The sequence below is a fragment of the Rhea americana genome, unplaced genomic scaffold (assembly GCF_003343005.1).
Source record: "Rhea americana isolate MKP2758 unplaced genomic scaffold, rheAme1 scaffold_634, whole genome shotgun sequence".
In the NCBI taxonomy this organism is placed as follows: domain Eukaryota; kingdom Metazoa; phylum Chordata; class Aves; order Rheiformes; family Rheidae; genus Rhea; species Rhea americana.
The window spans coordinates 28,368-39,057 of NW_028186795.1; the positions used below are offsets into that span (position 1 = coordinate 28,368).

The 10,690-nt window shown below is 59.2% G+C and overlaps 1 protein-coding gene across 1 annotated transcript in view; it reads right to left on the bottom strand.

Moving 5' to 3' along the window:
- Nucleotides 1-2,193: 2,193 nt before the first annotated feature.
- The window catches only part of PSMD2 (proteasome 26S subunit ubiquitin receptor, non-ATPase 2), a 12,249-nt gene continuing 3,752 nt past the window's right edge, over nt 2,194-10,690 (bottom strand). The window contains exons 3-23 of the mRNA XM_085320427.1: nt 10,587-10,676; nt 9,424-9,480; nt 8,586-8,750; nt 8,203-8,324; nt 7,589-7,813; nt 7,307-7,465; nt 6,879-7,023; nt 6,614-6,674; nt 6,161-6,307; nt 5,872-5,978; nt 5,329-5,456; nt 5,162-5,249; nt 4,610-4,772; nt 4,411-4,512; nt 4,175-4,320; nt 3,867-3,950; nt 3,523-3,691; nt 3,108-3,202; nt 2,813-2,939; nt 2,597-2,715; nt 2,194-2,515 (exon numbers count right to left, since the gene is read on the bottom strand). Of these exons, the coding sequence (XP_085176553.1) occupies nt 2,333-2,515; nt 2,597-2,715; nt 2,813-2,939; nt 3,108-3,202; nt 3,523-3,691; nt 3,867-3,950; nt 4,175-4,320; nt 4,411-4,512; nt 4,610-4,772; nt 5,162-5,249; nt 5,329-5,456; nt 5,872-5,978; nt 6,161-6,307; nt 6,614-6,674; nt 6,879-7,023; nt 7,307-7,465; nt 7,589-7,813; nt 8,203-8,324; nt 8,586-8,750; nt 9,424-9,480; nt 10,587-10,676 (2,682 nt within the window). The 3' untranslated portion in view covers nt 2,194-2,332. The remainder of the gene's footprint in view (nt 2,516-2,596; nt 2,716-2,812; nt 2,940-3,107; nt 3,203-3,522; nt 3,692-3,866; nt 3,951-4,174; nt 4,321-4,410; nt 4,513-4,609; nt 4,773-5,161; nt 5,250-5,328; nt 5,457-5,871; nt 5,979-6,160; nt 6,308-6,613; nt 6,675-6,878; nt 7,024-7,306; nt 7,466-7,588; nt 7,814-8,202; nt 8,325-8,585; nt 8,751-9,423; nt 9,481-10,586; nt 10,677-10,690) is intronic.

Consider the following 10,690-nt stretch of genomic DNA (forward strand, 5'->3'; position numbering starts at 1 on the left):
GCCGCCGCCGGCGGGGCGGGGCGGGGGCCTTCTGGCCACGCCCCCTCCGGCCTTGGCCACGCCCGCCGCTTTGGCCACGCCCGCCGTCGCGGTCCCCCCTACCCACCCGGTGCGGCAGCACGTGGCGCAGCGCGGCACCCGGCCCCCCACGGGACTGTGCACCCGGCACCCACCCGGGACCCGGCACCGCACGGAACAGGGCACCTGGCACCCACCCGGGACCCAGCACCCTGCGGGACACAGCACCTGGCGCCTACCCAGCACTATTTGGGTTACAGCACTCGGCACCCACCCAGGACCCTTCAAGCCACGGCACCCGGCACCCACCCGGCATTGACCCGACCCCCCCATGGGACACTGCATCCAGCACCAAGCCAGCACTCAGCACCCACCTGATGGTTCTCAGGTCACAGCACCCGGCACCCCCCTCCCCAGCTCCCCATAGGACAAGGCACGCACCACTCACCTAGTATCCAGCACCCACCCAGGACCCCTCAGGACACACCWCCCAGCACTCCTTGAAACATGGCACCCCACACTCACCCAGGACCCAGCACCCCTCAGGACAGGGCATCCACTCTTCACTCTTGACTCCTGGACCTCTCAGGGGGCACTCCGCACCCCTTAGGATGTGGATCCTGCACCCACCCTGCACCTAGAAACAGCATCCTACAGACACCCTGCATCCCCTGGACACAGCACCCAGGTTGCACCCATCCCTGGGACACTGCACCTGGCACCAACCGTGCACCACCACGGCTAGAGCCCAGCACCCTGCACCCACCCACTCAGCCTACCGCACAGCACTGCACTCACCGCCCTACGCACACCCCCATGYCTGTGACAGCGTACTCAGCACCCCTGCATGGGGCACAGCAACGGGGCTGCGGGTGGCGCTGGGTGGTGTGGCCTCAACCCGTCCTGGTCCCTGAGCGCATAGTGGGTGACCCCATGGCTGGGAGCTGAGCCAAGAGAGGATGGAAGGACGCTGGCGCGCAGCAGCACAAAGCCGGGCCCTGGCTAGAGATGTCCCCAGAAGCTGACACAGTGTTGGCATGCTGGGCAGCGCCAGGCACCCGCAGGGGACAGTCAGTAGATCCCCTTTGYCCCCTTGAGCACCAGCAGTCCCGGGCACCCAGGTCAAGGCTCCCACTCTGCAAAGCAGCCCAGGCAGGCTACAGGACCCCCAGGCATCGGGGAAGCGTGCGGCTCGCCAATGGGGCAGCTCTGGCAGGGCACCCTGGTTGGTGTGGCAGGGTAGTGACACCAGTATTTTTAGAAACAGCACGGGGTTTTTCTTCTCTTTCCCCGCACAATCTCCTTCAGCTGACCCCAAGCCTTATTTAAATCCTGATTCTGGTCCCACTAAGGCTCCAAAGGAAGCGTGCYCCTATGAGCTGCACTGAATGCTGGTGGCAGAGCCCAGCACAGAGCGGCCCGGGGAGCCGCTGAGCCCCACTATCAGCCAACAGAGACTCCACACGACAAAAGGCCCAGCTCAGGCCCGGCAGTGCCAGGCACCCACCCCACCACGGGGCAGTGAGTCCGTGCTGATGCAGGCGCAGGCTCAGTGGGAGGGAAGTTGCACAACACCAGCGTGGGCGCCAGGCAGGCACACCCTGCCGCACCGGGCACACGCACCCAGGGCGCCGCGGGGCACAGGCRCACGCAGGGCAAGGAGAAACAAAAGCCAGAGCAGCCCCATGGCATAACAAGGCCCAGACCCACACAAGCCTGGGAGCCTGCCCACCCATGGTGCCCCATGGTAGCAGGGTGAGCTCATGGGGGCTCTCTGCCTTCACCTCCTGCCTCTTGGGGCCTGCACTGCACCCAGCCCCAAGGAGCACCAGCAATACCCAAGCACATAGCAGCAGCCAGAGGAGCTGTCCGTCACTGCCCAGGCAGAAGCAGTGGAGAAAGGGTAACTGTAGAGGGGCCTCACCCTGCTCCAGCCCCCAAAGATCCYTCGAAAGGCAGCCCAGCTCTGCTAGGATGACATAGAAAGGAGTTGACAGTGCCCAGCAGAGAGGGCAGCAAATTCCTCCTTGTTTAGGCTAGGGGAAGATCCTGGCCCACGCCGGCTCAGGGATCCAGGCTTAATGGGGACACAGCCTCGCTGTAGTGGGCTCAGCCTGGACTGGGCAAAGGGGTAAGAAACTTGTGTCCCTCCATGCAGGGACAGCACAGCAGCACCAGACTCTCTGGGTAGTTTATTTCCTTGGCTCTCAGTAACAAAAACAAACAAACAAACAAACAAACAAACCACCTTCCCCCCCCCCAACCACTTGCCCTGTGCACCCTGTTCCCCACCCCATCCCAGTTCCTCGGTGGTTTAAACATCGTAGTTGGGGTTCTTGCGTAGGATGACAAATCCCTCCAGGATGGGCGTCACTGGCACATGCTCCTCTGTGGCCAGCTCTGCCCGCTCTCCATGTGCCAGCAGCACCGGTGTTGTGTGAGTCTGGAAGCCTGTAATGGTTTTCGGCTTTCCTGCCTGGCCCACCACATCCACAGCCTGCAAGAGAGGACTGAGATGAAGGCTGAGACCACACATGAAGCCCAGGCACCCTGTTCCAGGCTCTGGCTGCCCCCTTACCTGTCCTACCCGGACCGATACGGGTAGAGGTCGCAGCTCCTCATCAAAGGTGACCAGCATGCGGGGCTGCATGGCAGCAACGAGCCCATACAGAACATAGTGGGACTTGCCCAAGATAACTGGAAGGGAAACATAAGGGTCCTGGGTCAGGGCAAATCAGGGCACACCGCACAGGGCAAAGGGGTGGCAAGGAGTGGGTTCCCCTCTGGTACTCACTGTTGCGCACATCCAGGAAGGACACAAGGACAGTCAGCAGCCCAGCCACAGCCACCTGGCTCATGAGCTGGCGATCACTGTGATAGGGGCACAGGGTGAGCGTCCCCTTGCCCAGGTGGGTCAGCCCCTGATGTGGCAAGGAAAGCACATGAGAGAGTTGTGGGGCAGTGCCTGGACCCCCTAGACCTGCCAGCCAAGGAGGTAACAGCCCAGGGACAGCGCTCCCCTCCCACGCACAGTTCAGGTACCCCAACCTCCCCTTCCCCTCCACAAGCAGCGAGAGCAGGATTTTCACCTGGGCCAGTCGCACCATGAAGAGGTTGTTGGGGTCTTTGGCGTGGTACTGAGCAAGCTGCCGCAGCATCGCTGCCAGTCGGGCATTGTTGGTACCTGGAGAAGAGGTGCAGGCAGAGATCAGGGCACACAGCCAACACAGCCCTAGCTTTCCACTTTCCCTCATCAGGGTGCAGGGCATCCAGCCATAAACCCTGGTTCAGCCAAACATCCAGCTTCCAGCAAACCCAGTCCCCTGCAACCGAAAGGCCTTGTCCACCCCTCTGATCAGCAAAGTATCTGGGCAGTGCTCCCAGRCGGTGCTGATAGTCTAGCACAAGAGCCAAAGGAATTGCTGCTGCCATTCCCCCTATTGYGAGCGCTCAGACACCCCAAGCAGGGGTCGCAGGCAATCCCCCCCCCCACACCAGGCTTACCACTGCCCACCATGCCCATGGCAAAGATGGAGTTGTAGGAGACCTCAGGGTCAGCATCGTGGGAGAACTTGCTGAGGGTGTCGAGGATGTTGAGCCGGGGGTTGGAGACAGAGATAAGYGCCAGGGCCAGGGGCACAGCCCGACGGAGGGTCGGCTCCCCATACCGCAGCTGCATGGAGAGGWGGGTGGGTAGTAGACCCCAGGCAGTGGCAGGGCATCACTTTAGGGTGCCCACAGCCTGGCTTACCAAGGGCAGCAAGGCCCACATGGATGTGAAGCGAGACCTGCTCTCTCCATCCCCAGGTCCCTTCCCTGCTCCACGCTGTCTCCCCAGCATCACTCACCAGATGGCCAAACGTGCGCAGGGCCATCTCAGCACCAATCTCTTCACCCATGGCGATGAGCGCAATACCCAACACTGCTACACCCTGCAGGGACACAAGCACTGAGCCAGGAGGAGGCAGGAAGCACTCAGCCCCCAAACCAGGTCCTTACAGCCCTTGTGCCCACTGCAAGCCCAGCAGGGTAGAGAAAGTAGGAAATCCTACTGGAGGCTGTTTTCTTCCAGCCCCAATCCCACAGGAAGCCGAGRAACCCCCTCGAAGTCAGCTCCTGTCCCCAGGGGCAGGGGTCTCAGCCCAGGTTTCCCCACCTGGTGGGCTCCCATGTCAGCTGAGCTCTCTTTCTTCTCTTTCTCTTTCTTGTCCTTCTTGTCCTTGTCCTCCTCTTTCTCCTTGGAGTCAAAGTGYTCGCTGCAGATGTGCAGAAGCTGTTGCACCTTCAAGACGTTCCCTGAGCCTGGAGGGACAGCAGTCGGCCAGGATCAGCAGAGAGAGGGCCCAGGACCTGCTCCTGCCTTCCCCTGCAACCTCAGCCAGCCCAWCTCACCCGCATAGGCACAGATGTCYACCAGCGTGTTTGCAAAGCTGCGGAATGGCTCTGACACCACCTCCAGTGCTGCCAAGATGGCCTCAATCGCCTCTCCCTTCCCTGCCAAGGTAGGAAGAGTGGTCAGAGTACAGTGGCTGACAGATGCTCCCACTCCCAGTCCCAAGCTCGCAAGACCACTGGCACTGCCCAGCCTTACCCAAGTGGTTCAGGCCCAGGCCAAGCGGCAGCCACCGGGCATATGTATCCTTCAGCTCTGTTTCCGATTTCTCCATAATGGTCTGGAGGATGGTTGAGGTGACATCCCCATTGCAGGAACCCACAGATATCATCCCACAGGCCAGAGCAGTCACACCAGCCACCTGGTGAAGCAGKGAAAGAGAATGCTCCAGGGACAGCTCAGAGTGAGCTGGCCCACAGCTCCATGTACAGGCCCACGATGCAGTTCAACGGCTGCTCAGCTGGGAAGAGCACAGGGCACCCCTGGTCCCTGCTTTGTGCAGAAATTTGGGATACTGAGAGGGCTGATGGCTTCCCACTCTCCTGCATCAGCACCAACCCCAATCTGGGAGCAGCTCAAGATGGGGAAAACAGGGTCATGCTCTTACAGCACCAAATAGTACCAYGCAGGGACAAGCCACTCTGTTCCCAGAGCTCAAACTGGCTGCAGAAGAGGCCCTGTATCCTCAGGAGCCGCCCAGGACCAGGTGGGAAAGCAGAGACCCCATGTAAACCCTGCYTCACTGCCTACCTCCATGCTGGACTTGGAGTCTCCCATCACAGGTAGCAGCAAAGTCAGGACATCCTCACGGTTGGAGCCCGCGTACGCTAGCCCYAGCCTGCAGAGAGCCCAGAGGAGTTTTAGGAGGGAGCTGTGCTGCCCTGGACAGCTGGCAGAGGCTGGGGCCAAGCCCTTACCCAAAAATGGCTCCAATCCTCATGGTGTTGCTGTTGTGGAGGACGTAGTCAGAGAGGAGGGCCAGGGCAGGGTCACACTCATTCCTCACACCTGAGTTGACGATGCCACAGGCCAGGAGGGCTCCCGACTGCAAGGCAGAGCACCATCACACATCAACCACYGACGCACATAGCTCTCTGCCAACAAGTGACTAATGTCATCCCACAGTTGCCCAGTAATGCAAATTGGCATCATTCGCCTGCTGTCAGTACTGCAAGTCCAAGTGAGCAATGTGGCCCTGGATCCAGCTCAGCARTCCAAAGCTTGCAGCTCTGCAACAAGGGGATGCCCCCATGGAGTCCCCAAGAGCTACCAGCCTTGCTGAGAGCTTCACAAACAATCAGGACACGGGGCATCCAAACCCCTCTTCTAGGCAGGGGCTGAGCCACACAGCAGACCGAGATGAGGTCAGCCATTCCCCCAAGACAGCTGCACAGGGCCACCTCATAGTGATACGAGCAGGAATGCTGGGCACAGCCTAAGCTGGGATGGGTACCACTGACCTTGATGTAGTCCTCTGAGGAATACAGGTACTTGTCGATCTGTGTGAGCCCCCCGTCCACGTCCCACAGCAGTATGGTGCCCAGCGAGGCTGCAGCACTCAGCATCCCTGCAGTCCCAGGGGAGAAGAGCCCACATCAGTCCCTGAATCGATGTGCCCTGCCAAGGGGAGGTGCTGGCCAGGGACGTGGGGCTACCACAGCTGTGCCCAACAGCTCCAATTTCAGCAGGGCCAACGGTAGCAGGAAAACCTAGGGGCACCTCCAACCCCTGCCCAACGGGCTCCCTTACCGTGGTCCTTGTTCTTGTACAACCATTTGTTGCCATCATCCGTCAGCAGCTTGTCCTGCCCAAAGGCAGCATTCACAAASCCGTTCACAAAGGAGGAGGCCAAATTCATCCGTGCTGAGTCCACTTGGGAACCGCTGCCCCCGAATCCTGGGGAATGACACGAGGGTAAGCCAGGCAGCAAAACAGCCCTGCTAGCCCATCTTGCTGCCCAGCCCTCCACCATACAACTGCCCTGTGCCTTAGGGAGGACAAGGACCTGTCTGCAACAAGCAGTGGCAAGGAGGAGCCCAAATCCATTGTAGGCAGTTGAGCATGCCGCAGGTGGGCAGTCCAGAGACACCAGGTGAGTTGTCTGCCCACCCCAGGATAGAGGCTCACTGCCAGGAGACGCCTCAGAGCCCCAGGAACTGCCCCACAGTCAGGGATGACAGAGGCCACGACACAAGCCCTTACGGTTATTTTCCAGGTGGGTTTTGTAAATATCATCTGGCACTTTGGGCTCCATGATGTCCAGCTGCAGAGACAAGGGGAGAAGGGAGTTAACCTCCCAGCAGGCACCACCACACAGCAGCTGCCCTGCAAGGGCAACCTTCTCTCCAGACAGCACCTGGCCAAGCTGACAGGGATGAAGCGCCTCTTTCCCAGCTCTTACCTTGGGGCACAGAGCCAGGCCATAGCCCAGGACAGCTTAGGGCCTTTTTCCCATCAGGACACTCACCTCTCTGGCCAAGGCCAGAAAGTTGCTGTTGAGTTGGACATTGGACATTATCTCCGTCAGGTCCTCATATTCTTCCACATCCTCATTCAGCTCCAGGAAGACCCCATGGCGGCCCAACATAAAAGCCATCTGCTTCTGGACAACTCTGCAAAGAGGGATGAGGTTTCACAAGTGCCCAGACCCCAGCCAGTCCAAGCACAGACATGYATCCCAGCTTGCCTCAGCCTGCCCTGCTATTCAGGCACACAAGAAACAGTCCAGAGGCCACCTACTCCTGCACCTCTTGTCTTTAGGAACAAGGGTCTCTGCCCAAGCCCCCAGACACCTCTGGTGGTAGTAGGACTCAATCCAACTCTGGCTGGACAGGTGAGCAATGTCTCATGATGATGAGTGAATGCCCGTGGACAGGGCAGCAAGTCTCCACTTACACATCTTTRCAGGAAGTGAAGATGTCCTCCACCAGCTCCACATCGTTGAGCATCAGGGCCAAGCGCAGGGCTTCAGGGTAACGGCTAAACTTGCGGAAGATGCCCAGGGCACAGCGCAGGAGAGCCGAGTTCTCAGGCTCCGGAACATAGCTTACACAGCTTTGAGGAAGAGGTGGACAGAAGGGTGAGCAACCACATCAGACAGTGAGACAGGGCAGCCCTGGCCTGCCAAGGACAAGGCACAGGCCTGTCAGCCCCCTGCAGCCTGCTGAGCCTCCTTACCTGGTCAGGTAGAGGCACACTTTGGAGTAGGCATTGTCATCAATGTACTTTTCCAGCATGTCCATCTGTTCAATCTCCATGAGCAAGTCGCAGGCCTCATGCTCTGCATTGTGGGCCATGTTGTAGGGGACGATCTCCTTGACCAGGGTCAGAAGCGTGTCCCTCTGTGCCTTGTCAGCTTCATCGATCTCTTGCCACTCTTTGGCCACCTCCCCTGCCAGGTGCCTGTAGGGACAGAGCGATGTCAACACCACAGAAACCAGCTTCACCCAGCCCYAAGGATACAGAACAGCTGCTGCTAGATAGCGGGGCCATGTATTGTTTAAGGGGGCTCCACATCGCTGTGAGAGCTCACGGTAAACCCATGGGAGGAAGAGGGTTAAGACTAGAGATTATAGAGGCCAGGCACCTCAGGTCTCTTTGGCAGCAAGATCTCTGCAGCTGGCAGATYGCTGCAGATGGAGGATGAGGTAACATTCACACAGACATGACAGGGACAGCTGAGCCAAAGCTCAGGGAGTAGGGACACCTCTAGGAAGGGGCCAGGATCAAAGAATTCGGGACCTCCCCCAAGTGCCTGTTCCTGCCAGAGTCCTGCTCCCATTCAGCTTTACCTGACGTATTCGTGACCCCAAGATGCCAGCTCCTCCTGGGAGCCCACCAGCCGGTATTTCAGACATTCGCGCTCCCCACTCATGGTCATGGCCAGAACAGAAATAATGTCTGCTGCAAAACGCTGTGGGGAGAGTACCAGATGTTCAGACACATCCTGGACAYGAAGAAGCGAAGAAAGCCTGCACCAGCCAGGAATACCCTCCTGGCACTCACAAGCGATTACAGACAGCACAGGCACGGCCTTTGTAAGTTATAATTCACGAACGCAAGTCACGGAGGGTGATGTTACACCTCACAGTTTGGCAGGGCTCTGTGGTCACCTGCCTCAGCCCTGTCCTGCTGCCCTCCAGCCACGTGGTATGGTCAAGGCAAGAGCATTTACCTTGTTCTCTCCAGGAGCCATGTTCTCATAGATCTCCTTCAGCTTGCCATAGTGTGGCCGTAGGAATTTGAGGGGTTTGGGAACAGAGGTCATGGAGGTCGTGGAAGAACGGATTTGCCKCCGCAGCTCCTCCAGGGCAGGGCGATAGAGGGACGTATCCTTCTCCTGCAGAGGGAAGCTGCCTATCAGGAAGTGGGGGCTTGTTCCTAGGTCCTAACCCCACCTGTCCTCCCCAAACACAGCATCCAGATCAGAGCAAAGCATCTCCCCGCCTGACAGCTGTCCAGCTGACCATCCTCCAAGGCAGCCAGGCCTCCAGCAACACCACCAAAGACATCTTCCACAATCAGGAAGAGCCGAGTTGCATATTTGGGAGGGAAATCGGCATCACACAGCTCTAGGCCATGGCATCACCTCTCTAAGAGTGGCAACAGCCCAGACCCACACAGGAACCTCCCCGCTTCCCAGTTCCAAGCAGGCATCTGGGTGAGCAAACAAGCACTGTGCRCACACACATCAAGCAGATAAATTCCTGCCCTGCCAAGCCCACAGCATCTCCTTGAGCCAAAGTAGGTTCCTAGGGCTGAGAAAGAGGCATAGCAGGAGGAGAAAGTCATAAGCACAAGAAGRAGATCCCTTGGACACAGGCCAGACAAGCAGCAAGGTCAGGGGGCAGATATCAGTGTGACAGGCAAGGGGGGACCACATTCAGTGAGAAGTCCCCCATCTCCACAGCATGAAAAAAAAAGTGCTTGTAACTGAAGGTCAGGCAGAGGCAAGTCTTGGCCAGGGCTCCCAGTGAAGCAGCTCCTCACTAAGGGGCAAAGTGCAAACCTACCCCCAAGCGCTCCACCAACATCTCCAGCTCATCCTGCAGCTGCTTGTCTTCCTCAGACTGCAACACAACACAGAAGAAAGCAGAGTTAAGGGTGCCCAGCACAGACACCCTCAGTTCCAGAACGCTCCTCCTCTCCAGGGTACCACTACATCAACCCCTATAAATGAGAAGGTGTCAGCACAGCCCTAAGRAAAAGCTTGGTCCATGGTTTTACCCCCAATTGCAATCTTTCCAAGAACTAAAGGTTTAGACTCTCCCTCCCTCCACAGGTTTGAAGCTCCCTATAAGTCCCACCCCAGGAAGTATCACYGGTATCCCTTGGCGGAGCTCAGATTGTTATCAGGGACTGCCACCCTCCTCCTCCTTGCTGTCCCCAAGATTTTTTACTTTATTCCCAGAAAGTCTCTCCTCAGTTTCCTTTTCCACAGGGGTGGATGTCAGTCTGCCACGAGCCCACACTCCCCATCTGGGTCTCTGTTTAGACCTCTGCGTGCCCTTACCCTTAGCCCACAGGCCCCACATGCCCCCAGGGTAACTGCCTCCCTCTGTGCATCATGAGAAAGGAATGATGTCACCTCAGTGGTGCTGAGACATTTCCACAATGCACAGCTGCGAGTAACCTCCGCAGGACACCATCCTGCCCTACAGCAGCCTGGGGTCGGTGCCCCCATCACCCACCAGAGCACCCCACAAAGAGGGGCACAGCAGGATACAACTCCGTAGYGGGCTCCTACACACTCGGCCAGGTCTGAGCCCCAAGGAAGGCACCTCGAGTGACATCAGCCCCCCCACCCCACCTGCACAGAGACCCCAAACCCCAGCGACACCCCCACCCCATACCGGAGGGGAGCCTGCTTCAGGCCCCGAYGTCACACGTGCACCTTGATTGCATCACGGGCTGCAGCCTGCAGCGCCGCACGCCCTCTGTGACACCTCTCCCTGCAGGGCCCACGGTGCCACCCCCACCCCACGTCCAGAGCGGGCCCCACCTCAGGCCCTGCTGTCACACGYGCACTCCCATTACGTCACGGGCCCCCACCCCGCAGCACCGCGCGGCCCCAGTGACGTCACGCCCCGCGGACCCCAGCAGTCCCCCAGGGCCGGGAACCCTCTGCATCATCGCCTGGGCACCCCGTGACGTCACGCCCCCGCAMCCCACTCACGTCACACGTCCCCTCCGCCTGGCGCCCCCGCACCCCCGGCGCGTCACGGATCGCCCGGCGGGTGGCCCACCATCCCGGTGACGTCACGCCCCGTCCCAGTGACG